This window comes from Mastigoproctus giganteus, chromosome 9 (genome assembly GCF_048544385.1).
Source record: "Mastigoproctus giganteus isolate SK-2022 chromosome 9, ASM4854438v1, whole genome shotgun sequence".
In the NCBI taxonomy this organism is placed as follows: domain Eukaryota; kingdom Metazoa; phylum Arthropoda; class Arachnida; order Uropygi; family Thelyphonidae; genus Mastigoproctus; species Mastigoproctus giganteus.
The window spans coordinates 10,293,989-10,320,875 of NC_143583.1; the positions used below are offsets into that span (position 1 = coordinate 10,293,989).

Here is a 26,887-nt window from a genome sequence, read left to right on the forward strand (position 1 = left end):
CTACCGCTGTACTGTGAATGCAAACCTAGGCTTATGTGGCATGTACATCTACATGGCTTCTTCTGTACTAATTACGAGTGGGTGGGCTTTTTCTTAAGGTTATTAATATTTAACTCTAATTTTGAATAATATTTGCTTGATTCTACTGGTTTCCGGAATTAACAGATTATTGATTAAAATACAGGTGCTCGATTAATAATATAGATATCAGCAATAAAGGAAACCAGGCTAATATTGGTTTTATCAATTAATAAAGGTTTAATTCAATTAAAAGAGATAGGTGGGATTTATACCACTCGTAACAGTGAGCATAATGCGCTTTCCCCACACATTATTCTCCACACCCGCACTAGAAGATTTAATTTGACGACTGTGTAACTCGATCTGTTGTTCCATAACACCTACTTCTATTGTTCCGTGACCCAAGAATCGGCTAGACACCACTGCAAATGAAGTGCATGGGACGTGCAAGCAGCAGCTCAGCCATAAAAACCCACATCTTGCGCCCACGATCCCTATAGCGGGGACACACTTATGGACATCCCTTTGATTATCTGGAAGTTAACGTTTTTCAAGGATGTCCCTTAGTTCACTTTCGCTGTTTTCTTCACAGACCGACAGTTCCGTGAAGAAAGCAGCGAAATTCCTATCTGAATAGTTTTTTTGGGCTACCGGACCATTTACACAAATGTAAATCTTCCTCGATCCTTCATCTTTTACTACATCGGCTACGGTTCATTTTGCGAAGTTCAATCGTACGACTGCAGCGTTCCGCGAAAAAGTGTTGGGATTAATCCGTTTTGAAACACCATGAGTACCTTGCCGCGGCTAATTCCTGGTTTATGATATCTTTGCTATTTCCACACTTTTAAATCTGTTCCTGCTTTGCATACATCTCGTTCGCTGTTCAGCGATATGTTCATTGAGTAAATTCATTGTTTAATCAGTAGACGTTTATGTTGTTCATCTCGGGATTTTAGAAGCATCAGTAACTCAAGCCATAATGCTCCGTATGTAATACGTCTGTAAATTCTGTGGTCCATTTGCTTTTTCTGGATGAAAAACCCTAGTTTCCTGGAGAAAAACTATGCTACCCTCGCCTGAGACGGGCTACTTCAACCACTTGTGAGAAAGATCCATAAGTAGCCATCGATCGCTAGATGATGGCTACTTAAAGAGAACCACTGATGTCTAATGATTTATTTGTATAATTGTAAATTATACAAATAAATCATCAATTGTAAATTTAACATGAATGAAATTACGAAACGAAAATCAATAAGTATACACCGATGAGCCAAAACATTATGACCAGCGAGTCGTTATGAAAATTGAAGCAACTGCAGGTGAACTACGGCGCGTGCGCAGGTCGGGACACAGTGTAAAAAACATCTGATACTGAGCTCCGTTAATCAGTATTACTCTTGTTCTTCAGATGGGAAAGGCAGCGGACTTAAGCGAGTTTGACAAAAGCCAAATTGTAAGGGCGAGACGACTGGGTCAGAGCATATCCGAAACGGCACGGCTGGTGGGATGCTCACGGTCAGCCGTGGTTAGTAGCTACCGAAAGTGGTTCGAGGAGAGAAAACCAACGAACCGCCGGCGAGGTGTTGGACGACCACAGCTCATCGATGCTCGAGGTGAGCAAAGGCTCTCCCGGATGGGACGTGGCAACAGAAGAGCGTCTGTGGCGCAACTCGCCGGCAATTGGAATACTGGTGACGGGATTAATGCGTCACAACACACAGTACACCGAACCCTGCTTAAAATGAGGCTTGATAGCCGCAGGCCGCTCCGAGTGCCCATGCTAACCACGGTTCACCGGCTACAGCGCCTACAATGGAACGCGAGCATCGAAACTATACCTTGAGTTATTGGAAGAAGGTCGTCTGGTCCGATGAATCACGTTTCCTGTTGAACTATGTGGACGGCCGGGTACGTGTGCGTCGTTTACCTGGAGAAGTGATGGCGCCTGGATGCACTGTGGGACAAGCTGGTGGCGGCGGCGTCAGGCTTTCTGGCGATGTTCTGTTGGAATACCCTGGGTCCAGTCTTCCTGGAGGAAGACTTCCAGGTATTGCCCTGGCCTCCAAATTCTCTAGACATCAATCCCATCGAACATCTGTGGTTTGTGTTGGAACAGCAACTCCGATCTGCGGCGTATCAACCACGGATCCTACAGGAGTTAAAGGATCTGCTCGTTACGTGTTGGTACCAGATACCACAAGACACATTTAGAAATCTTGTAGCGTCCATGCCTCGCCGGGTACGAGCTGTTTTGGCTGCACTTGGAGGACCAACATCATATTAGGTAGGTGGTCATAATGTTTTGGCTCATCGATGTATTCAGCAAATGTACAAAGGACCTTGCTTAACCTTAGGACGTACGGTTTGATTTCACTTATTTATATTTGAAAGAAGATTACACTGGTTTACAGTGTATCTGGGGTTTGAGAAAAAGTATGTAGCAGTTATTTATGCATGTTTACTGATTACTAAACCGAACTCCGTTTGTTTTTGTCACGTAAAGATTTTTCACAATTCATTAACAAAATGTTACCTAGGTAGTATACGCAAATGTGTACATAACTATAGTTTCTGCAATGGTTTACAAGTTTTGTAACCCTATATTCGTAATCAGTATCAAATATTTGCCTCAAATACAACAGATTGTGCATGTATGTTTAACCCGTAACTACACACACTGTAGGGTAGGCGAACTTGACCCAGGAAGGTAGACGGCACCCCCACTCCGCTATTCCGGCCCATCTGTGATAAATCCCAGAATTTTAATTTCCGAGTGGAGTCTGGGAGACTCCTGTGTGTAGTTACGGGTTAAACTTGTCTGAGCATGCACTCACTTGCGTGTACAGTCCGCTGAACCACAGAGCCTATATAAGTGGCACATCCCTTATGCGGTCACAGTACTCCTGTAAAAACCGTCGTGAGCTCTCATTGTGTGTTAGTTTTCTTTTAGTATGACAACCAGAAAGAGTATAAACAGTCCCGACATATTTTGAAACATATGTGGTTGTTTTGTTCCTGTAAAGCAGAGGTGAAATATTACCGATTTTGTAAAAAAAATCGTATTATGCATACTTTTACATAAAACTAGGCGATCAGGATAAATCGTGGACACCGCATAAAGTATGCCATACATGTGTCGAACATCTTAGAAAATGGAGTCAAGGAAAAAAGGTGTGCTTGCCATTTGCTATTCCTATGGTGTGGCGCGAGCCAGTAAGCCATGCCGAATGTTACTTTTGTGTATGTGACGTTAAAGGTTACATTTCAAAAAATAAAAAGGACATCAAATATCCAGATCTACCGTCAGCCATAAGACTGGTTCCGCATGGACCTGATCTGCATGTAAAACCTCCACCAGAAACTTTGGAGTCCACATCTTCTTCCACCGAAGCAGAAGCTAAAGAGATTAGTGGGGAATGTTAACAACCAGAAAATATTTTAAAGCCAAGGCAATTCACGCAAGTCGAACTGAACGATTTGTAAGGGACTTAGGTCTTCCAAATTATGCTGCTGAAATTCTGGGATACAGACTTCAAACGAAGAACTTCAGGTACATCATTTTCCTGGTACAGAAATCGTGAAAGGGAGTTTATACAGTATTTTTCACAAGAAGGTCCTCTCATATATTGCAGTGATATCGCTGGTTTAATAAGTGCCTTAGGAGCTCCATCATATGTTCCTAGTGAGTGGAGACTATTTATAGACTCTTCTAAGACTAGTTTAAAAGGTGTTCTCTTGTATAATGGAGATAAGTACACATCTGTGCCAGTTGCTCATTCAGTCTACTTATAAGAAACTTATGACAATCTAAAGTTGCTTCTGGAGAAAATTAAATATCAAGATCACGAATGGCAACTATGTGGAGACGTAAAAGTGTTATGTTTTTTGTTGGGGCAACAGGGTGGGTACACTAAAATGTCACGCTTTATTTGTGAATGGGACAGCAGAGCTAAAGCGCTGCATTGGACAAAGAAGCAATGACCTCGGAGCCACAATCTTACACCGGGGTCAAAAAATATTGTGCACGAAAGTTTGGTGAAGCCAGATAAAATACTTTTACCCCCACTGCATATCAAGTTAGGCATAATGAAGCAATTTGTTAAAGCATTGAATAAGGATGACAACTGCTTTAAGTACCTTTGCAGTAAATTTCCCGGTTTATCTGACGCAAAACTTAAGGAAGGTATCTTCATTGGTTCCCAAATTAAAAAATTGGTTTTAGGCGATCAGTTTGAAACTACTATGACTGAGGTTGAAACGGAAGCCTGGATTGCTTTTAAAAGTATAAAGAAAACTTTCTAGGAAATCATAAATCACAGGATTATGAGAAAATTGTTCAAAGTATGCTCAAAAAGCTTCGCAATTTAGGTTGCAATATGAGCATCAAAATTCACTTTTTGCATGCCCATCTTGATTTTTCCCCCGAAAATCTTGCACAGATAAGCGAAGAACATGGGGAGAGATTCCATCAGGACATGAAGGAAATGGAGCAGAGGTACCAGGGAAGGTGGAATACAAGCATGATGGCCGACTACTGCTTGTGTTTAAAAAGAAACCTGGCACTGTACATAAAAGAAAAACGATTAAATGTTCTTTTCAAACAAAGATACGAAGGTGTGATTAATGAAAGTTTCAGAATTTTGATTAATACTTGTTAGTATTTACGTATTTTTTGATATATGAAAATGTAATCCTATCAATTAGTCATTACTAAATACAATACAGAGATATACTTTCGTAAAAAACAATACTTTTTTATTTCTTAAATTGTGATGTATCTGGATGTGATAGAAAAAAATCTAAGTCATATTTGAAATCACAGCAACATATTCGGCAGTAAGACCTGTTGAAATTCAAACCCCAGTGAACAAACTTAAATTTGTAAACTAGTGTTATTAAAGAAAGAGGTGGCTGCGTCTTCCTCACATATTTATGGTGTTATACAGTATAGAATAAGCAAGTATTTCGTTTTTACAGTGTATAGTTATTTATTATTATTTTTTTTAATCCATTTAAAATTTGTCTGCGCGACTGTAAAGAACAGAATATGTAACATCAAATTTGGACTACTTTTTTGAATCCATTATGCTTATTTATTTGAACACCTATTGATCAATAAAATAACTGCAGTAATATAAATTCTTGTAATCAGGCAATGCTTCGAAAATGTTTGGTATGTAAAACAATTTCTCATTGTAAATTCGGCCAGCACATACTAGTAATGCAATAAATAATAATAAATGAAAATGATCTACCACATATTTTATAAGTTTGTACTTTTATTTCTGAGGATTGTATGGCTAATATATTGTATTTATTTGCAGCGCTTGTGAGAAATTTTTCGAAGATCGTCAACCTTCCCTATACCGTAGTTTTGTTCATCGTGGGTATCCTATTTGGTCTCGTCTCCGCGAATTATAGATATCTTCAAGCGTTCACCAAACTGACCAGGTTAAGTCCAATGGCCATAATGCATATATTTTTACCTACTTTAATATTTGAGTCTGCATTTGCTATGGATTCTCATATGTTCATGCGATCGATACTGCAATGCCTTTTGTTAGCTTTGATAGGCCTGGGTAAGTGTTTATTCAAACTTTCAGCTTGAGTAACAAATTTAAGTAGCGCGCTGAAATCATGTTGAGAAAGACAATGCACTGCTTGCTGAACGTAACATTAAATGCATCTTAAAAAGATAAATAACGAGCGAAGCTGAACTTGTACGCTTATTATTCATGAAAGTCCTCAAATTATTAATACTGTAAGCTGTTGCAGAATTTAAATATTTTACAGAAAGATGCTAGAAATCTGCAATGTGTTGTTTCATAAAAGCTTTTTGTTTAAATTTTAAAAAATATTCGAATCAAAAATCTAGAATCTTATTTAAATATGCCTATTTTATAAATAAAACCGCTTCAAAGAATCTCCAAGATGCCGGCTTTGATATTTTATTTTTTGGGATACCTAATGTTGCTTTTACTTTCGTTTAAAATTTCTATTTTTGTATGCATAATGTATGTTTAGTTCTTGTTCTTCTATAGTTTTGACAGCTGTGCTGACAGCAGTATTCGCAGTGAATCTGTTTACGGTGTACAAATGGGACTGGTTGACTGCCTTGATATTTGGTGTTATTCTCAGCGCTACAGATCCAGTTGCCGTTGTGGCCCTACTAAAAGACCTTGGTAAGGATTTGAATACAGAGGTAATCTAAAACAACTAATGTATTTCGCTTTGAAAGCTTTACTGAAACTTTGATTTAAATTGCATTTTACTTGGAAGTTATCATTTATATTAATGCTTATTTTATATTATTTCATTAAATTTCTTCTCTCTCTGAAAACGTGTTAACGCGACATTCTTTGGTACAATATAAACAAATTTCAAACAATATTTCTTCATGAATTTATAATTTACATTTTAAACTTAAATCTTATGTTACTTAGGAACATATTCAATGGTTTTGTGAAAATTCAAGAAGTTGCGCTTGACATTTGAAAGCTTTTCATGGTTTTTAGCATAAAGATCTAAAAATGTTTTCATTTTATGGATTGCCGACTTTTTTATTATTAGAAGAAGAAATCTTTATTGTACTGTATTGCGTACATGGCAAACCACATCACATATATGGTCCTTATTCAGCAAAGATGCAATATGTGCTCGCCACAGCCAGGAGGCCAGGGACTTTACAAGGTTATGGAGTAACATTAGTATTAGTAACGGCCGTATGGTGCAAGAAAGCCTATGGCTTATGCTGCACCAGCCAAAAAAAAAAAAAAAAAAAAAAAAAACAATCCGAACAAAACAATGATAAACACAAAAAATAAATAAATAAATAAATAAATAAATAAAATAACTAAATAAATAAAATAACTAAATAATAATAATTAATAAATTAAAAACATAAAATAAAAAATAAATAAAAAGGAAATTAAACCTATCATCCTATGCGCTTCCCTTACCCGAAAGTACTATCCAGATGACCTTTGAATTTCCCCAAACTGTCGGCCTCTACCACCCATGAAGCCAACATATTCCAGTAATTTATAACTCGCTGGCTAAAATAAAACTTCCTGCAGTCCAATCTAAACATTTCCCCCCCGTAACTTGAATTTATGGCCCCTAGTTCTAGCATCATTTATAATCTTGAAAATTTTGTCCTCATTCATTTTACTGATGCTTGTCAGAGCCTTAAACACCTCAATCAAATCTCCTCTAAGGTGTCTAGTTTCCAAACTCTGCAACCCAATATTCGAAGTCTTTCTTCATAAAGACGCCCTTTTGCCGATCTCACCAGGCGAGTTACCCGTATTTGCACCCTTTCAAGAAGCTCGATGTCTTTCTTTAGGTGCGGTCTCCATACTTGAACACAGTATTCCAAGTGTGGTCTAACATAAACCTTATATAATGGGATTATCATGTCCCTATCTCTACTTGCAAAAGTTCGATAGATCATCGATAGGACACCATGGGCCTTCCTTGCAACCTGTTTACAATGCCCAGAGAATTTCATGTCTGACCGTATCGAAACACCCAAGTCCCTTTCCTCCAGTACTGGGTTTAGTTGAACTCCACCAAGTGAATAAGCTTTTTTGGGATTACTGTTTTCCAACAAAGTGCTACCTTACACTTTGTTGGATTAAAGCACAGCTGCCATTTTTCTGATCATTCCTGAAGTCTATCTAGGTCTCTCTGAAGAAGCTCAGCTTGACAGTGATCATTAACTACTCTACCAATTTTAACATCATCTGCAAATTTAGACATCACGCCCTCTATCCCTTCATCAATGTCGTTTATGAAAATTAAAAACAACAGTGGTCCTAATACTGATCCTTGGGGAATCCCACTTCTTACATCAACCCAATCTGATGAATAGCGTTTATCACAACCCTCTGCCTCCTGACCTGAAGCCATCCTTCTATCCATCTAAGGATTTTCCCAGTGATTCCAACCTGTTCCAGCTTATAAAGCAACCGCTCATGTGGAACTGAGTCAAAAGCTTTGCTGAAATGTAAATAAACAATGTCGAAATTATTCCTTAAATCCAGCTCGTAAGTGACCCTTACGAAATAGCGAACCAAATTTGTTAAACATGATTTTCCCTTTACAAAACCATGCTGAGTATCTTGAGAATTTCAGTTCGATCCAAATGATCCTGAATTCCACCCTTGATCATTGCCTCCATGATTTTCCCTACTACTGAAGTCAGACTGACAGGTCGATAATTTCCAACTTCACTTTTAGAGCCACCCTTATGTATGGGAGATACATTTGCACTTTTCCAATCCAAGGGAGTCTCCCCAGAGTCTAGTGATGCTCGCATAATTAGCCTCAATGGTTCAATGCACTCGCTTGCCGCCTCTCTTAAGATTATAGGGTATATTCCATCAACTCCAGGAGCCTTACTGGTCTGTAGGCTCGAAAGTTTTTTCATTAAATAATCTTGCGAAATTTCAATATCATTAATTACATATTTTTTAACTTCGCTCCCACAATTTCCCATTGCCACAAAAGGTTTTTCATTTGTAAATATCGATGCAAAATAACTGTTGAGTTTATCTGCAACGGCAGCTGGTGTATTTAATACTATCCCCTTTCCCTTACGTAAAGGTCCGATCTGGTTTGTCCTGCTCTTCTTGGCATTTATATATGTGAAGAATTCTTTATCCCCCCTCTTTGCTCTGTTTGCTAGTGATTTCTCATAAAGTGCCTTTGCCTGTCGAACCTTTTCTGTGGCTCTATTACACATCACCTTGTAGCTGTTATAGGCTTCAGTACTTTTTATTCCTCTGTAACCTTTCCATGACACCTTTTTCTGCTCAAGTAATTAATGCGGCAACTTCAGTATTCATCCAACTTGAAACCCTCTTCGTGGAGTATTTTTTTAATGGTATATACGCATTCAAGGCATCTGTGATTAATGTTTTAAAAGCATACCACAGTTGAAATGTATTCATTCTCTGCGCAATATCTACCCAGTTAATAGAGGCCATGTAGTACCTTAAGGCATCGTAATTTCGTTTTCTGAAATTAAAACCCATTCCTTTGCCTTTTACTTCTGCTACCTCTCTCGTCATCATCCACCGTAGAACTCCGTGATCACTTCCTGCTACTGGTTCCTCTACTGTCAGCCCTGTTATGTCATCTGATTCATGGGTGATGATGACGCCTAGGATATTCTTTTCTCTAGTACTTTCCCTGACATGTTGATATAAATAACAGTCATCTAGTTGATTTAAAAATTTTGCTCCCCATGTCGAGTTTCCTTCCCATTTACTCCAATCAATTAGAGGCAGATTGAAATCACCCATAATAAGGCATTGACGCTTACTTGCCCATTCCATTTGCATGTAGAGGCTTTTGTCATAATCTTCACAATCACCTGGTCTGTAGATTACTCCTACTCGCATTATACCTTTGTTTCCAACTATCTCACACCATATAGACTCTATACTAGCATGTGAAATGTCTGAATCCGGGAAAGCTATCGTCGCACTCAGGCTACTTCTGATAAGAAGCATAACCCCACCACCCCTTCTATCTACCCTATCCTTCCTAAATACATTATACAAGCTGTACTGAAACTCATCATCATCCCCAGTTTCTGGGTGGCATCACGTCTCTGTAAGCCCTATTATGTCCGCGTTACTTGTTTTAACCAGCAGTTCGAATTCGCTCATTTTATTGACGACACTACTAACGTTACTGTATAAACAATTAAGATTTACTGTTCTTGTATATTAACAACCCTAACACAACCCTTGAAGTTTTTTAGGCTCTCTTCCCTGATATTAACTACCCGCTCACGTGAAATGTCTTTGTCCCCAGAACATCTAGATAATACGTCCAGTTGGGGTAACATATAAGAACTCTTAAGGTATGTGCAAGAGTTACATTGACCAATCATCATCATCAGCCATTTTCAATCCACTGCAGGATGAAGGCCTCTCCAGCAACTTTCCAGTTCCTTCTGTTTTGAGCACTGGCCATCCATTTACTACTCGAAAACTCATGAATTTCATCTATCCATCTCCGCCTTTGTCTTCCAGGTTTTCTTCTAGCTCCTCTTGGGTACCATTCTGTTATTTTCTTAGTCCATCTGTCATCATGTCTTCGAGCTATGTGTCCTGCCCAAGACCATTTTAGTTCTTTAGTTTTGATAAGAATGTCCTTTACTTGAGTTTGCTGCCTAATCCATGTGTTTCTCTTCTTATCTAACAGTCTGATTCCCAATATAATTCGTTCCATTCTTCGCTGTGTAGTTCTTAGCTTCTCTTCCATTCTTTTGGTGAGTGCCCAAGTTTCACTTCCATAAGTCATGGTGGGGAGTATACATTGATTCATTATTTTACGTTTCAGACAAACTGGGATATTGCTCTTCAGTATGTGACTATATTTCCTGAATGCTATCCATCCAAATTTTATTCTTCTCTTGACTTCCAGCCATTTATCATTATTACAGCTGATAACTTGTCCCAGATAAGTATATGACTCCACCTTTTCAATTACTGCTCCTTCAATCATTATTTCCCTTTCCGTGGCATACTTGTTCATCATTACTTTTGTTTTAGCCATATTCATCTTTAGTCCAAAATCCTTACTAACTGTGCATAACTGATTAAGATTTTCCTCTAATTCTTTGGGATCGTGGCTTATGACCACAATGTCAACTGCAAATCGTAAATGGTTTAGGTACTCTCCGTTCACATTGACTCCTTTCTGCGACCAGTCTAATCTTCTGAAAGCTTCCTCAAGGGCAGCAGTAAACAGCTTCGGAGATATTGTGTCTCCTTGTCGAACTCCTTTCTCGATTTTAAATTTGCTACTGTCTTTGTCTAGTCTAATAAAGGATGTAGCACTCTCATATATTTTCTTCAAAATCATAATATATGGAGTATCTATGCCTTGCACTTTCCAGTGCCCGAAACATTGCCTTATGCTGTATGGAGTCAAATGCCTTTTCATAATCCACAAATGCCAGGCATAATGGTGTTTCATATTCATTTGCTTTCTCCATTAGCTGTGATATTACGTGAAGGTGGTCCATAGTTGAGAATCCTGTCCTAAAGCCAGCTTGCTCTTTCGGTTGATTCTCATCAAGTATTCTTTCTAATCTGTTAGTAATGACCCTTGTGAACAATTTGTAGATATGGGATAACAAGCTAATTGGTCTATAATTTCCAATTTCTGATTTATCTCCTTTCTTATGCAGCAAAACTATGATTGCATTATTCCACTGCTTAGGCATCACACCTTTTCTAATGCACTTTGTGAAGAGCCTTGCCAGTTTTTGTGTTATGTCTCTTCCTCCCAATTTTAACAACTCTACAGTAACTTCATCTTCCCCCGGGGCTTTCTGATTCTTCATTTTCTTCAATGCATGTTCTACCTCATCAGGAAGAATATCGGGTATGTCGTATGTGTTGCTACTTTGCAATCCATCTTCCCCACTGCTGGTATCATTCCCTCGCTCCTTGTATAATTCTCTATAGTAGTCTTCTGCTATTTGAATTATGCCTTCTCTGCTGTTTATAAGTACACCATCGCTATTCTTCAGTTTCAGTATCATTTGTCTTTCTGTATTACTGCTCATGGCTGCTAAATCCTTTGTTTTTCCTTAATGCTTGTTCTACTTTTCTTGTGTTAAATCTTCTTATGTCCTCTCTGAGTCTCTTTCTAATGGCTTTGCATAACTCAGTATACTCAATTTTCTCCCTGTCAGTGTTTTTCTTGCTCTTCATTTGTCGTCTTTGGTTCATCATGACAAGTGTTTCTTGACTAATGTTTTCTTCTTTGGATTTCTGTTTCCCTACATTGACCAATATTATCAGATAAACGCGTGTTAGTATTACCCACATCCCCCCTAACTAGCAGTTTCCCTGAACCTTTAAGGTATCCTCAATAATACTGGCAAAAACTTTTGCACCACCTTTGTTTAAGTGTATCCCGTCTCTACAAAACAAATTCCTTCATTATAAGGCCTTGAATGGATTGAGCAGGCTCAATTCTGATGGGATACTTCCACTTGCTGAGATTAAGAACCTGAGGGGGCATAGATTCAAATAGAGGAAAGACTTGTAGGATGGATGTGCGGAAGTTTCCCTTTAGCTAGCGGGTAGTTGATTGCTGGAACAAACTTCCAACTGTTGTTGTGGAAGGTGACAGCTTAAATAAATTTAAGGCTGAACTAGACAAACATTTGGAGTGACCGGATGGGTGAAATGTGAAGGGTTTTTTTTGTGGCTGATACTATATAAGCTTGCTTTCTTCCATCTTATACCTCAAATAGTGCTAATGCTAATACGTATTTCTTGAAAATTACAAGCTACAGAAATTCAAGTCTAATGTCAAAAAGTATATTTTTTCATCTTAACCTTCAATCCACACATTGTACTAAACACTATGGGTCTAATACCTTTCATATTTGGTGTTTTCATAAAAAAATCCTTAGCATTTGTTTCTGGTAACTTCTTATTAACTGCTGTTTAACGTAGAAAATAATTCGTATCACTTTTGAAAATTCAATGGCCAAAACTCCACAATGATGCGACTGCAAAATAGTGTTTTAAATTGATTAAATGTGTTAGGGAACTTGATATGAAATCTTGAGCGAACCTGGAAATCTGGAAAACCTATGAAAACTTTCATAGGTTTTTTAAATGAATGAAACTTTAAGCATATATCAGGAACTTTCTGCATGGCAAATCCTTTTTCGTTTTTCGAATAGTAAATGGCTTATTCATCTTTCATTACAAAATAATAATAATAATAAAAAAAAATAGAAATTAAAAGAAATAGGCGCGTTGAACCATGAACAAGAGGGCGAAGTACAAGATTAAAAAAAAAAACTTTTTATTGGCAATGTAAAATAGCATTATCTATTTTACTCCTGTAATAAACTTTTAGTTACGATAAACACGGTGTAACCTCTATGGGGTCTTATCTGAACAATAATAGCTAAAAAGATTATTATTTTTCTTATTACAATAATTTCAGATGAATTTCTCATATTTACTTTGATTCTTTATTTATTTTGCCTCAATTTTTAAGCATAACCCACGTATATTTAAATTAGATTTGTTTCGCTTTTTCACAAAATGATTTCTTTCACAAATGTAATAAACTCAGTTAAGAAAGAACTCTCCACACATTCAGTTCACATCCAAATGCCGAATATCGGTGAAAGATTTCCAAAACTAAACGCCATTTTCTCTCATTGCCAAAATCTAACAAATACTAAAATTTAAAGTTTCAGTCTCTCGGGAAAAAATACAACTTGCTTTCATTCATGTTCATGCAAAAATATTTAAAACTGAAATTAAATTTTGAAAAGTTGGGGGAAATCCCGATGCCGCTTGACAATATACACTATGTACCTTGTAGCACAGTGGTTATAATCACCGCCTTGTAGCACGGTGGTTATAATCACCGCCCTTCCCACATCCAGTGGAAAAGGCCCGGGTTCGAATCCTGTCAGTGACGTGAGGAACTTTCGGGCTTTTTTCACTCCGTAGCGGAGTTAGTCGGTCTGAGGTGAAGTTTTTTTTTCTCCCAGAAACTCGGGTTTTTCTTCCAGCATAACAGGCAAATCGACAAGAGATTAGCATTAAGTAAAGAACTCTTTGCTGTTTTTCTTTGCATCCCTTGCCAAGGATTTCTCGTAATCTGCCTTCGCCTGCCTAACCTCCTTTGCAACTTGGTTGCATATCAACTTGTATCTCTCATAGGCTTCTGTGTCATGTGTTAATTTGTATGTATCCCATGCATTTTTCTTCTCTGCCATATGCCTCATTAGTTCATCTGACATCCATTTTGGCCTAAACCTTGAACAATATTTCTTAGTTGGTATGTAAAGCCTAGTAGCTTCCAAGATAAGTTCTTTGAATGCTTCCCATTTTGAATTTGCTGTTGGCAACATCATCAGTTGGTCCCACTGTATAGAATTTAAATACTGTCTCAGTCCATCGTAGTCGCCTTTACGGAAGCAATAACCCTTCCTTTACCCCTAATGGTAGTTACCTCTTTGAGTAAATCCCACTTCAGCACACTGTGATCACTGCCACCTAGTGGTTCATTTATCTGCAGATTCTTAATGCATGAAGAATCACTGCTGATAATCAAATCAAGAGTATTACTCCCTCTAGTTGCCTCCCGAACATGCTGATGTAGAAAACAATCATCCAATAAATCCACAAAAGCCCTGCTAGTGTGTGAGTAACCAGCCCCCAAATTCCAGTCAATATCTGGGAAATTAAAATCTCCCATTATAAGACACTCTGATTTACTGGCCCACTCTATTTCCCTGTACAGTTCCTTATTATACTCATCAGAGTCATTAGGCCTATAGCATACTCCTACTCTCAATTTTGATCTCCCAATGTTTATGTCACACCAAACTGACTCCACACTGCACTGTCCAGCGATGTCGACTGGCTTCACTTCCTTGGTTTTTATGTGTTTCTTAACTAATAGCATAACCCCTCCCCCCTTCCTATCCTGTCTGTCCTTTCTGTAGACGTTGTACTCCCCAAATTGCAGTTCTGCATCCCTTATATCTGTGTGACACCACGTCTCTGATATCCCAACAATATCTGCCTTCGATGTTTTGAGCAATACCTCAAATTCATCAAATTTATTTACTACACACGTAATATATGGAAATTATAATAAACATGGGTCGATGACATCGTTCTCGGCGGCCCTGATATGATATTTTTTTGTCCCTTTCTGCTTTTACTTAATATATATTAACCCGTAAATGGTTAATGTAGATTGGGTTAGTGTAAGAAGTAGGGTTCCCCAAAGATCAGTATTGGGCCCACTGTTGTTTTTGATTTTCTTAAATGACATCGACGAAGGGATAGAGGGCTTGATGTCTAAATTTTCAGATGATGTAAAGATTGGTAGAGTAGTTAATGATCACTGCCAAGCAGAGCTGCTTCAGAGTGACCTAGATAGACTTCAGGGATGGTCAGAAAAGTGGTAGCTATGCTTTAATCCAGCAAAGTCTTACACCTGGGGAAGAGTAGCCCCAAAATAACTTATACACTTGGCGGAGTTATAAAGTCAGTAGTGGAAAAAAGGGACTTGGGAGTAGCAATACGGTCAGACATGAAGTTCTCTGAGCATCGTAGACAGGTTGAAGGAAGGCCCATTTTTCCTATCGATGATTTATCGAACATTTGCTAGTAGAGATTAGGACGTCATAATCCTATTATGTGAGGCTGTTGTTAGACCACACTTGGAATACTGGGTTAAAAGGACATCGAGCTTCTTGAAAGGGTCCAGAGAACCGGTAACTCGCCTGGTGAGATTGGCAAAAGGACGTCCTTATGGAGAAAGACTTGGAATATGTGGGTTGCAGAGCTTGGAAACTAGAGGTGTTTAAGGCTCAAAGGCAAAAGTAAAATGAATGAGTACATAATTTTCACGGTTATAAATGATTGTAGAACTAGGGGCCATAAATTCAAGTTATGGGGGGAAATGTTTAGACTAGATTGCAAGAAGGTTTGTTTTAGCCAACGAGTTATGAATTACAGGAATAAGTTACCTACATGGGCGGTTGAGGCTGACAGTCTGGGGAAATTCAAACGTCAACTAGATAGTAACCTACGGGAGGAGGGAAATACATAGGTTGTATATTTCCTTTTCTCTTGTTATTATTTATTATATTTAGTTTTATTATTATGATTTGTTTTTAAATATATTGGTTCACACAGTTGCAAGTAAACTACTCGAACGCTTCCTCTATGGACGAATATAGCAATATTATGACAGGGCTGACCTGGCCTCACCCAACCAATTTGGCTTTAGGAGGCCGTAGACGCCTTAACGCACAAACGTAAACAAACTCAGCCGTAGACGCCTTAACGCACCTACAAGAACAAGTAAGAAGATGCACCAAGAAGTATTTCCTTGTGATTGCCGTGAACTTTGCTGGGTCGTTCGACTCACTTTGGTGGCCGAGCGTCTTAGCGAGGTTTCGGGTTGCTAGGATCCCAGGCAACCTGTACAGCGTCATCAAGAGCTACCTCACAAACAGATCCATCAGCATTGTTGCTCCCTATGGGGTCCTCTCCAGGAATACATTTCGCGGCCGTCCACAGGGTTCTATACTTGGACCACTTCTGTGGAATGTAGTAATGGACTCCTTCCTAGCCATAGACCTTGACGAGGTAAAATCACAGGCCTTTTCTGACGACCTCATACTAACAGTGTCAGCGGACTCAAGAGCACATCTGGAGTCATTGGAAAACCAGGCTCTGGCCACCCTGCAGGAATGGGCAAAGCAAAATCAACTTAGAATATCCCCTGCAAAGACCAACTCCATCCTACTCAAGGGGTGCCTCAACCTCAGGCGGCCTCCACAAATCAAGATTGACCAGAAAACAATTAAATTCTCAAAGCAGCTAAAGTACGTAGGCGTGATCCTAGATCCGAACCTATCATTTCAGGACCACCTGAAATACTTGCGCACAAAAGTCAGACGTTACACCGTATTGGTTGCCAGAGTCACTCGCAGAGGCGGGCCTAGACAGACGGGTGCTACATCTTTTCTATGAAACCATTTTCACCACAGTAGTCACGTATACATCTGGCGCATGGTATCACAAAGCCACAACTGTTGTCAATAAAAGAAACATTGACTCGATTCACCGATCAGTCCTTCTGACCATTACTCGAGCTTGCAGCACAGTGAGCACGCATGCCCTGCAAGTCCTTTCTGGTGGCCTTCCACTGGACTTAGAGATCATTCAATGGGCCTCATGCACCACCTGGACAAGGGTATCCCACAGACATTTTTGGGATTCACCACCGACATCACCAATAGCAAGACTAGAAGAAGAAAAAGCCGCATGCTCATCTGCTGCAGGTGTGGCAGGATAGATGGGCCACCTCGCAAAAAGGAGAGATCAGAAAGTTTCTGCTCAACATTGGCCTGGTTTTACCAAACTCCCCACCCTGGTTCTCCCCGGGCCTACAAGTAACGTACCTTCTGACAGGACATGGAGCTTTGAATGCAAAGCTGTCCCTACTCGGAATACAGGAAGATCCCACTTACACCTGCGGGGGCTGGAGAGCTGGCAGTACCTCATGCATGATTGCCAGCTCTATGACGACCTCCGAAGAGCATTCATCACCAGAATACAGTATCTACCATACGGCCAGGAGCACCACATCTTGGACACCTGGGAGGAATATCAGGCTTTCTCCAACTATGCACTGGCCCTGTTCACAAGACGGAGAGCTCTTATCGCAGCGAACCGCAACCAACCACTGACACAATAAGGAAATGAACAAACCTCGAAGGCAATCGTCCCACAGAAGACGCTTGGAACCCAATGGCCTCCGATGATCAAGGCACTAAACCCTGAAGTGGACCTAAAATCGAATCAATGAGAAATTACTTTATAAACAACAGTGATGCAAATACCACATAGATGGGAAATAATGCAAGGAAGACCCCACAAACGCCGACAAACAAACCCGCACGTTCTGACTGTAAAGATTTTTTTTCTTTTTTTTTTGCCATTTATTTTCACACTCAAATATTATGTACAATCTCAAGAAACATATACAATAATTTATATACAATTTTATGTACATTTTCATTCTCATATATTTGCCATGACCATGCGTCGCACGTATGGGATATACCATCAGACGACCCCTACGACATCCTCTCCTAACCAAGGTTCATCGGCGTAAAAGACTCGCTTGGTGCAAGGAGCATGCAAGTTGGACGTTAGAAGGCTGAAAGAAGGTGTGCTGGTCGGATGAGTCACGTTATTGCTCCACATCGTGGATGGTCGTGTACGGATTTGGCGTCAACAACATGAGGCTCTTGATCCATCGTGCATGGTATCAAAAGTGTTGGCCGGTGGAGGTGGTTGTATGGTGTGGGGCATGTTTGACTAGCAGGAACTTGAACCCCAGGTGCATGTGGAACAACGTATCACTCGTCTCCGCTGTTATCAACAGCTTGCTAACTGTGTACACACCTCTATGTTTCACTTTTTCCCCAATGACGATGGTGTTTTCCAAGATGACAATACGCCGAGCCATGTGGCACTTGTGCAGGAACGGTTTGAGGAACACAGTTCTGACTTCCAGCATATCGATTGGCCTCCGCACTTCCCTCGTTATCAATCCCACAGAACACTTGTGGGACACTATGGAAAGGTATATCAGGCGTCTGGATACACCAATCACCTCCATACCAGCATTGCTGGCCGCATTACACAGCTTGGTTGGTCATACCTCCCGAACACTTCTGACATCTTATTGAATCAATGCTACGTCGGATGGTTGCTGTACTGAGGGCAAAGGAAGACCAACGGAGTATTAGGTAGGTGGTCATAATTCAGTGATCACTCAGTGTATATATACATATATAAAGTGTGTGTTGTTTATTCATGAATATGAAATAAAATATTAGCATTATCATATATTGTTTGCATAACTGCAAAGTACATTTATTTAAATAAAATTTTAATGTTTTTAGTGGCCGTTTTGATTAAATGAAAAACATTTTTTAGCGCAAACAGTTTCTGAGATAAGTTCTCCTAACTTTGTTTAAAAAAAAAAAAAAAAAAAAAAAACAATCGGTATGTCGGGCGGCAACGATTGAAATCATCACCAGCTGCCAATGTTGTTATTTAGCTGAGCAGCCGAGACGATCCTTCTATATGTCCATGAGAATTATCAGAATAAATGAATTGGGAAAATCGTAGAAAGATATAATTTCCCTTTGAAATCGCGAAATACTGTAAATATTTCTGCACTCTTAGCTTGTTAAGAAATTCTTCACGATTAGTGTCTAAATATGGGCCGTTATAGCATTTTAAACGAACTCTATTGATCAAAAGGCCCGAAATGAAGACGCGCAGAGTAGAATAATGAAGGGAAAACAGAAAGTAAAGAAGTAAATTAATGATTATCATGTGCTGCTATTCAGTGCTTTCCTTTTCAAGCAGTCTGTTTTATTTCTAGGCAATTTGCTTTGATTTACCACAATACACACAGGAAATTTCTGTTCCTCGAGACGGCCTATATCTAATTGATTGAAAGGTCTTCACAAAGGGCACATACTGTGAACTCTCAGAGAGAAAAAGGATTCAAGCAGTACAATGGTCTGCATTCTCGTTCAGGCGTGAATGGCATTCAATAGAGAACGGAGCACGCTCCAACAGAGCAGAGCACTTCATCCATTATGCTCCAAGGTCGAAAAGAGAGCAATGTCGCTGCAAGAGGAAAAGAATCTTCTCACAAGCGGGAAAGCCATCATGGGATTGTTCATACCCATCCGTTACAATGTAATCGGCGCAGGAAGACAACCGCTTAATTGTCGAGTAGTAGTCCCCATTAATGAACTAAAAATATCGAGCATCTTGCTGCAGTTCACTTGTTTCTATTTTTCTGGAATACAGCTCAACAAAACTTCTTTAAAAGTGGAAATCACCATTAGAGTACACCTGCCTGTAATTCTGCATTGTGGAATGAATGTTGGATACTCAACTCCCATTTTGTTGTATTTGGGCAGCTTTACAGATGGAATTTTATTATTCGTCACTTTGTGAAATTCAAATTTCAATTTCCTGAGGCGACAAATAGAATTTCTTCCGATATTGCTAATGAGACATCTTCGTGCTTCTTAATAATTCTTACTGCAGGTATCCTTTCACTACTTATGTCATACCGAATTCTATTACTTCCCTGGCCATGCTGCGTTCACTTTAGCCACGCCGCCTTCTTTATAATTATTTATTACCTTGTCATTCTCGTGCATTCCTTCGCTACTGATCTTTAATTCCGATGTATACATATTCATTAACCTCAATTATGTAACTCTTCGTGTCTTCTCTCATGTTCTTTCCATTACTCTTTATCAGTAGTTGTATTGGATTTTTCTTGATTAAGTTCTCTAAATACATTTCCGTTACACGATAATTCTCACAACAGTCTCATGCTATTATCATTTAGAATGAGCAAACCTCATTTTAATCTTCACACAAAAATTCGTTAATATTAAATACTTTTCCATCCAAGGGGAAACTTATGCAGTCGGAAATTGAAGAACATATCCTTTTCACAGCTAATACTTATTGAATTTCAATACAATTTTTTCAGCAAAGAGAGAGAGAATGAAATTACAAGAGTCCTAATCTTATTTTAAAATTAATCCTATTCTTTTCTTCTTTGTGGTTTTTTTTTTTTTTTTTTTTTTGTTTTTTGTCTTGACAAAATAAGTGCCTGTAAATGGGACTTTTGATTATAAATATTTTGGTAGGGGATATTCAATTTATAATGTGGGCAAATCTTGCAGTGAATTTTGATGATTTCAAATTACTTAGATTTATCTCTTTTTTTTTTTTTTTTTTTCACAGGGGCATCCGAATCACTGACAACACTCATGGAAGGCGAATCCCTTCTAAACGATGGATCGGCGATTGTTATTTTTGATGTGCTTGTCACTCTCTTGAGTTCCGAAGCCCAACACATGAACAGTAACTTTACTATTATTTTTTTTTTTTAATTTTTATTTCACTGAGGAAATTCAAAGAGATATTGAAATATCCAGAAATATACTATCCTGTTAAAAAGCATAGTATATTCATCTGATTACAGGATGTGAATAAGAAATGTTCAAATATTTTGACCTATGAAGGTCATCAGGAATTCCTTCCGAACGTACGTAGAATCCTAACTGTATTCAGCGTTCTGTGTACGTTCGAAACCGGCAACATGCTAATGAAATTGAAATGCAAAAGTCAAGTGACACTGAGCTCAGGAAATGGCCAGACAGGCTTAAAATACTTACTGATAGGAGTGACTCGCTATCAGAACCGTGAGAGTCGAATTTGAAGCAGCGAACGGTCACAGGCAAACCTGTGTTCCCACGACACCTAAAAAGCAGCATACTATGAATGTTCATGGAAGAGCTGCAGTCAACAAGCCTTTGATAACAAAAACAAGCGCACAACATTAATTAGCATGCCACACCAAACTCAGATAGTGGGGTCAATGGAATTCGGCTCTGCGGAGCGATGAGTCACGCTACACGTTCTTCCGGTCTGATGGACGTGTTTGAGTATGGAAGATGCCCACTTCCAGAGTACGCACGTATATAAACGTTTTTATTGTTTGTGACGGAGGATCCATAAAATCTGTTTTCTTGCTGAAATCAATTATAAACTGAAAGAGGTTGTTTATGCATGGGTATGGCACTTCCATCATTTCTACTACAGGTAGTATGAATGCATCGTTTATTCGAAGAATCCAGAGAAGTGTTTAGTTATCCAGAGAAGTGTTACTTATTCGAAGTAGTGCAATACCTAGGCAACTCGTTGTGAAGGTGTTCACAATATGAGATATGAATAAACGATATATTCATACTACCTGGGTAGTAGAAATGATGGAAGTGCTATACCCATGCATAAAACAACCTCATGCAAAGACATTCAGTCAAGAAATATTTTTCAGTTATAAACTGTGTCTACAAAGAAACAAGATGGAGATCGAGCTCAGCCATTGTTGTCCGAGTTTGGCTTGCAAAATCGGTAATTAACTGTAGTTAAGATCCGAAATTGATGAAATGGAATAAAATAATACAAAAAATTAACTAACGATAATGACTTTAATTCATTTTCGTGATTATTTTTTGAATTACTTTCCTATCATTTTTGTGATTATTTTTTGAATTACTTTCCTATCATTTTTTGAATTTTTGAAAAATTCTGATTTGATTTTATAAATAATTTCAATCTAATATAGTCGCGAAAACACTCACTACTCAGGATCCACGCAGTGTTCATATACACTCCTAAGAGTGTATACCTGTTTTTTTTTTTTTTTTTTTTCCTCTTCTCCTGATGTGGATTAGGTGAAATTCGTGAAACTGAAATCATCAGAGTTGCTGTATGCAACTCTGGTGACTTTAGCAAGTACGTAGTTGTTTTTGTTCCATATTTTCCCGCTCCCACCTCATTAGAGGCGCCTCCGTAGCCAGGTGGGAAGGAGCAGCAGTGGTAGCACACGCTTCTTGATTATACCGGGGTTCGAGCCCGTCACCACCAAATACGGAGGATGCGGAAAGGTCAGGGAATGACCACCGCATATCCTGGAGCAATATGGCATTAGTTGCTAATGCTTCTAAAAACCAAATAACAACAACCTCATTAGAGAGAGAATCTGCCACTATCGGTATGGGCATTCAAATATGATTCAATTTAGTTAATAATTGAAATATTTCCTTGATTTTTAACAAGGAAAATTTTTCATTTTTATACGTTTATAGAACATTGTCATATATTCATAAAATACGTTTATATAAACGTTCATTTATCATAAAATGCGTTTATAGAACATTGTCATATATTTTCAAAGTTTTTGTCATAAAATAAGACAATTTACAGTTATGCTAGAAATTGAAATGAGGTATTCAATATATTATGCATTCTTATAGTGATGTCATTTGATATTAGAAATACTACTGTTGTAGTTCACTATTTTCCCCTCAGTGTAATTCGATGATTTAAGCCTTCTGTATTTTTTTTTAATCTTGACTATAGAACATTACCAGAAACTTAACCCGAAAAAAACGCCAGATATTAGATTTTTGTGTGAGAATAGTAAAGAAATAAGCGACCATGAGAGCATTCTTTTGCTAACGCCCTTCTAATGTGTGATAAAAACGGTGCCATGTGATATGGTACTTATTAAGTTCATTCCGAACTCCCATACGTTTTTTTTTTTATATCTTATCATATTACAAAGGAGGAAGTTAAAAAACAAAGTGCACTGCTCCACTAAGTTTTGAATTTATGTCACTTCCATGACATTCTAAATTCTTTAATGCATATTTTATACGTATGATGGTATGCCCAATTCCTTGCTTGAAGGTTTCACGGAGTTCTTGAAAAACTTTCCTGAAAATAGCGTTCAATATCTGCCAATCAAATTTCATGCATCCGAAATTGCTTTAATAATCTCCCTTCAGGATCGATGTTTTCTGTTCAGAGAGTGAGACTGGCTTTTCACTTTTTTAGGAACAGGAAAAGCATTCAACTTTTTATTTTTAAAATTGGAATTACAGCAAATTCCAAGTTATAAATAAAAAAGACTGAAGGCCTGTTTACCTTTAATTTCCTGCATCAATATATTATACACTGAGTAGCCAATTTATTAGGTACACTACACCTATCCGTTTCATGAAATGAAGCGCTCCTTCTGCAACAGCATCGCCTTTTCGTACCACCATGCGATATAAAGTAGGTGGCCAAATAAGTAGGGATGTTGGATGTGCGCAACGCAACGCAAGAAGTGAAAATCTGCAGATTTAAGTGACTTTGAAAGTGGCATGGTAGTGGCGCCAGACGTGCCAACTACCATACCACGTTCAAATATATTCATACAATATAAGCATTTCTGGGGTTTTACGTACGACTATGTCTCGAATATATCGAGATTGGTGAAATAATCGAATATCAAGCAATGGGGATCCTGTGGCCGAAAACCTCCAATGCTAGAGGCCAACGGAAGCTGGAAGACTTGTGCGGATAACAGAAAGCTACGTTCAGCCAAATTAACCCAGCACAACAATGGTAACCAAATAGGCATTTCAGAACAGATAACTCGTCGCACCGTGGCACGATTAGTGTGTTGCAGCCTGTAAGGTTTGGATACTTGGTAGGGTTACAGTTTGCTCAGTAACAGTAACACTGGACAGGGAAGAAAACACATTGCCTAGTCTGGCGAATTCCGATTACTGCTGTTGCACGCCATAGGGAGGACCAGAATATTACGAATACAGCATGGGTCCATGGATCCATCCTGCCTGGTGTGAACAATACTGCTGATAACGGTGTAATAGTTTGGGAGTGTTTTAATGGTGCATATTGGCCCTCTATACAGTATAGGAACATTTCAATGCTGCACATGACCTGGAAATTGTTTCCAACCAGGCGTCCTTCCAACAGGATAATGCATCATATCATACATAAGATGAGAAATGTATAGAACTGGATCAGAAACATCACAGTGAATTCAGCCTACTGCGGAGACTGCTCCAGTCAACAGATCTCAATCGAATTTAGCACTTTTGGGCGCATTATAGCCTTAGTCGCTAATGCGCCAATAAAACCCAAGCAAGCACTTTTGGGATAAAGTGAAGCGAGTTCTTTGCATTAGATTTGCAACCATTTAATTTGTAACAACTTTGAGAATCAACATGAATCATCTCTGTTGGCACCCTTTTGGCGCCTCGTTAAGTTCATTTTATTTCGTTAAATTCAACGAAATTCAACTTAGGTTGAATTTGGTTGAATCTTTACGTTGTCATACTGGTACTGATATAGTTTTAATTTTTTTTCTTCATAAAATAGACTAGGTTCATTATTTAACAGTTATAAATAAACATACATATAATATTCAGGATATAAACAACAATACGTCTTATCAAATATCAATAGGATGGAAAGGCATGCTGTATAAGCAGCACAACTGTAAAATTTGGATCAACCAAAACTGCAAATTCTTGAGCCGATTATCATATAAACAGCCTACAATCCAATTATTCTGCAACAGAACTTAGCCAACTTGCACAGTCACAAAACCATGACTCTCAAATAGATTCGGCAATAACCGTAATGAAATTAAATTAAAATAATAAACTATTATTATATGAAGCTTTGGCTATTGAATGGTTCCGTCAGAATTCGCAAAATGTGATTCTCAATACGAAATTACCAGCTAACCTTTCGCCAATATGGCGTCTAACCCATATAAAATTTCCAACATGTGCTTTAGCTGTGCATCCTGGGAGTTAAGGTTTCTATAAAGACGCACACAACTTTATTTTCTTGAAATAACCAACTGACGACGTTTTATGAAAGTCTTCCGTTAAGAACCTTGGTTACTCGGTTCCCATCACAGTTTTAATTATGTACGGTTAGCATAGTTGGTAGAATCGCTTTCCCATCCACCCACACCCGGTGGAAACGACCCGAGTTCGAATCCTGTCGATTACATGAGAAATTTTATGGGCCTTTTCCACAACGTGGCTGAATTAGTTGGTTTCAGGCGAGGATTACACGGTTTTATCTTCCCGGAAACTGAATTTTCGTCCAGCAAATCGATCACAGAACAAACGCAATTTACAAACATAATACTCGTATATACAGCCCAATATGGCACCTCACTTAAAACCCAACTACAAACAAACAAAGTGCCATATGATCTTAATTTGGTTGCTATCTTTGCTTTAATCATGGCAAAAATAAAAAAAAAAATTCTATGAGAAAAAATTAATAATGCGACACTAATATATCACGTTATATATTAATAATAATAAAAAATAGGTATTATGTCGCGTGATATATTAGTGGCATTATTATTCCTTTCTCAAATGATGAATAATCACGTAGCACCCCACTACCCATTAGTTAATAACTGAATTGTGTTTGCTTACTTATACTTCATTAATAATCTTGCCAAATATGTATATAATAAGGATAATAAGCAGTTATTAGCATATTAGCGAGAGCTGATTGCATTATTTTTAAATGATTTTAAAACTAACTTTCTCAACAAATAGCATCCTTTAAGTATATTTTTGTTTATTTCAGTTACCACACTTTTACTGTTGTTCTGCCGTATCACTTTGGGAGGTCCACTTTTCGGCTTCATCGTTGGAAATGTGGCTATTTTCTGCCTGAAGCACGTTTACAATGACGCCATTATTGAAATAACTATTACTTTCTGTGCCGCCTACCTTACATTTGGCGTTGCAGAAGCAACTCTCGAAATTTCTGGAGTTTTAGCGGTTCTTGTACTTGGAATTGTCATAAGTGCCCAGAAGAGTTCAATTAGCCCTGAAGCTGAAGAAACTGTACACAAGTAAGTATAAATTAGTCATTATAGTAAATGAAATCTTCGATTCCGTTTAGTATCATGAAATTTACATCTTCAATAGACAGTCAGTCTTCGAATGGTACCTCCTGGATACTCTTTGAAGAGGTAATAGACAGTGAAATTTGAATGTAGTCACATTGTATTACAGATAAACAACATGCGTAAAATACAGCTTATTTCCATATACTGTTTAGAAGATATACAAGATGAACAAAAGCTTGTTTGATTAAAACAAAGTCTTAATACGAGGATATTGAATGCGGTGTTGTTGAACTACATTACAGATATTGTTCTTGATGTTGAACTACATAACAGTACGTGACAATACTTAACAGTTCTAAGAGAAGTATATTATTAGTCATCAGTAATGGTGCTACCTTCCACACGGTAATGGTGTATGCCTACAAATTAGGCTATGAGACGTCAATGTATTATTGTCTGCTTGTAAATTGCGTATATTCTGTCTGTCTATTGGCTGGCAGAAAAACCTGAATTTCCAGGATAAAATCCACACCCTCGACTGAAACCAATTAACTCGGCCACTTCGTGAAAAGTAGTGTTTTTGTTTGTTTTTTTATATAAACCCCAAACACGAGAAGTATTAGAACCTATAGTACTTAGTACCGTGATTGGGTTGAGAAGACGAAAGAAGATAGTTGTTGACATTGGATTTGAACTTCTATAGACAGCAATTTTCAGGAAATACGTATGAAGGAAGGTTGTTCCAGAAAACGGCAGTTGAATGAATAAACGAGGAAGAGGAAAATTTGGTTCTGTGAGTTTGAAGTTGGACAGTATATGGATGTTGGCGGCACGTGTTCGGACTGTTTTGAAAGAGAGAGCGGGAATTTTAGAAGCCAATTCAGAAGAACAGTGCCCATGGAAGTATCTGTAGAAGAGGCATGCAGCAGAAATAGTACGTCTATGAGACAGCGAGTGGAGAGACTCTGTT

The 26,887-nt window shown here is 38.3% G+C and overlaps 1 protein-coding gene across 1 annotated transcript in view; it reads left to right on the plus strand.

Annotated features, from left to right (window-relative positions):
- Positions 1–26,887, plus strand: part of LOC150080047 (sperm-specific sodium:proton exchanger-like) — a 101,214-nt gene that overhangs the window by 23,564 nt on the left and 50,763 nt on the right. The window contains exons 3-4 of the mRNA XM_090381643.1: positions 6,069–6,209; positions 25,650–25,920. Of these exons, the coding sequence (XP_090237769.1) occupies positions 6,069–6,209; positions 25,650–25,920 (412 nt within the window). The remainder of the gene's footprint in view (positions 1–6,068; positions 6,210–25,649; positions 25,921–26,887) is intronic.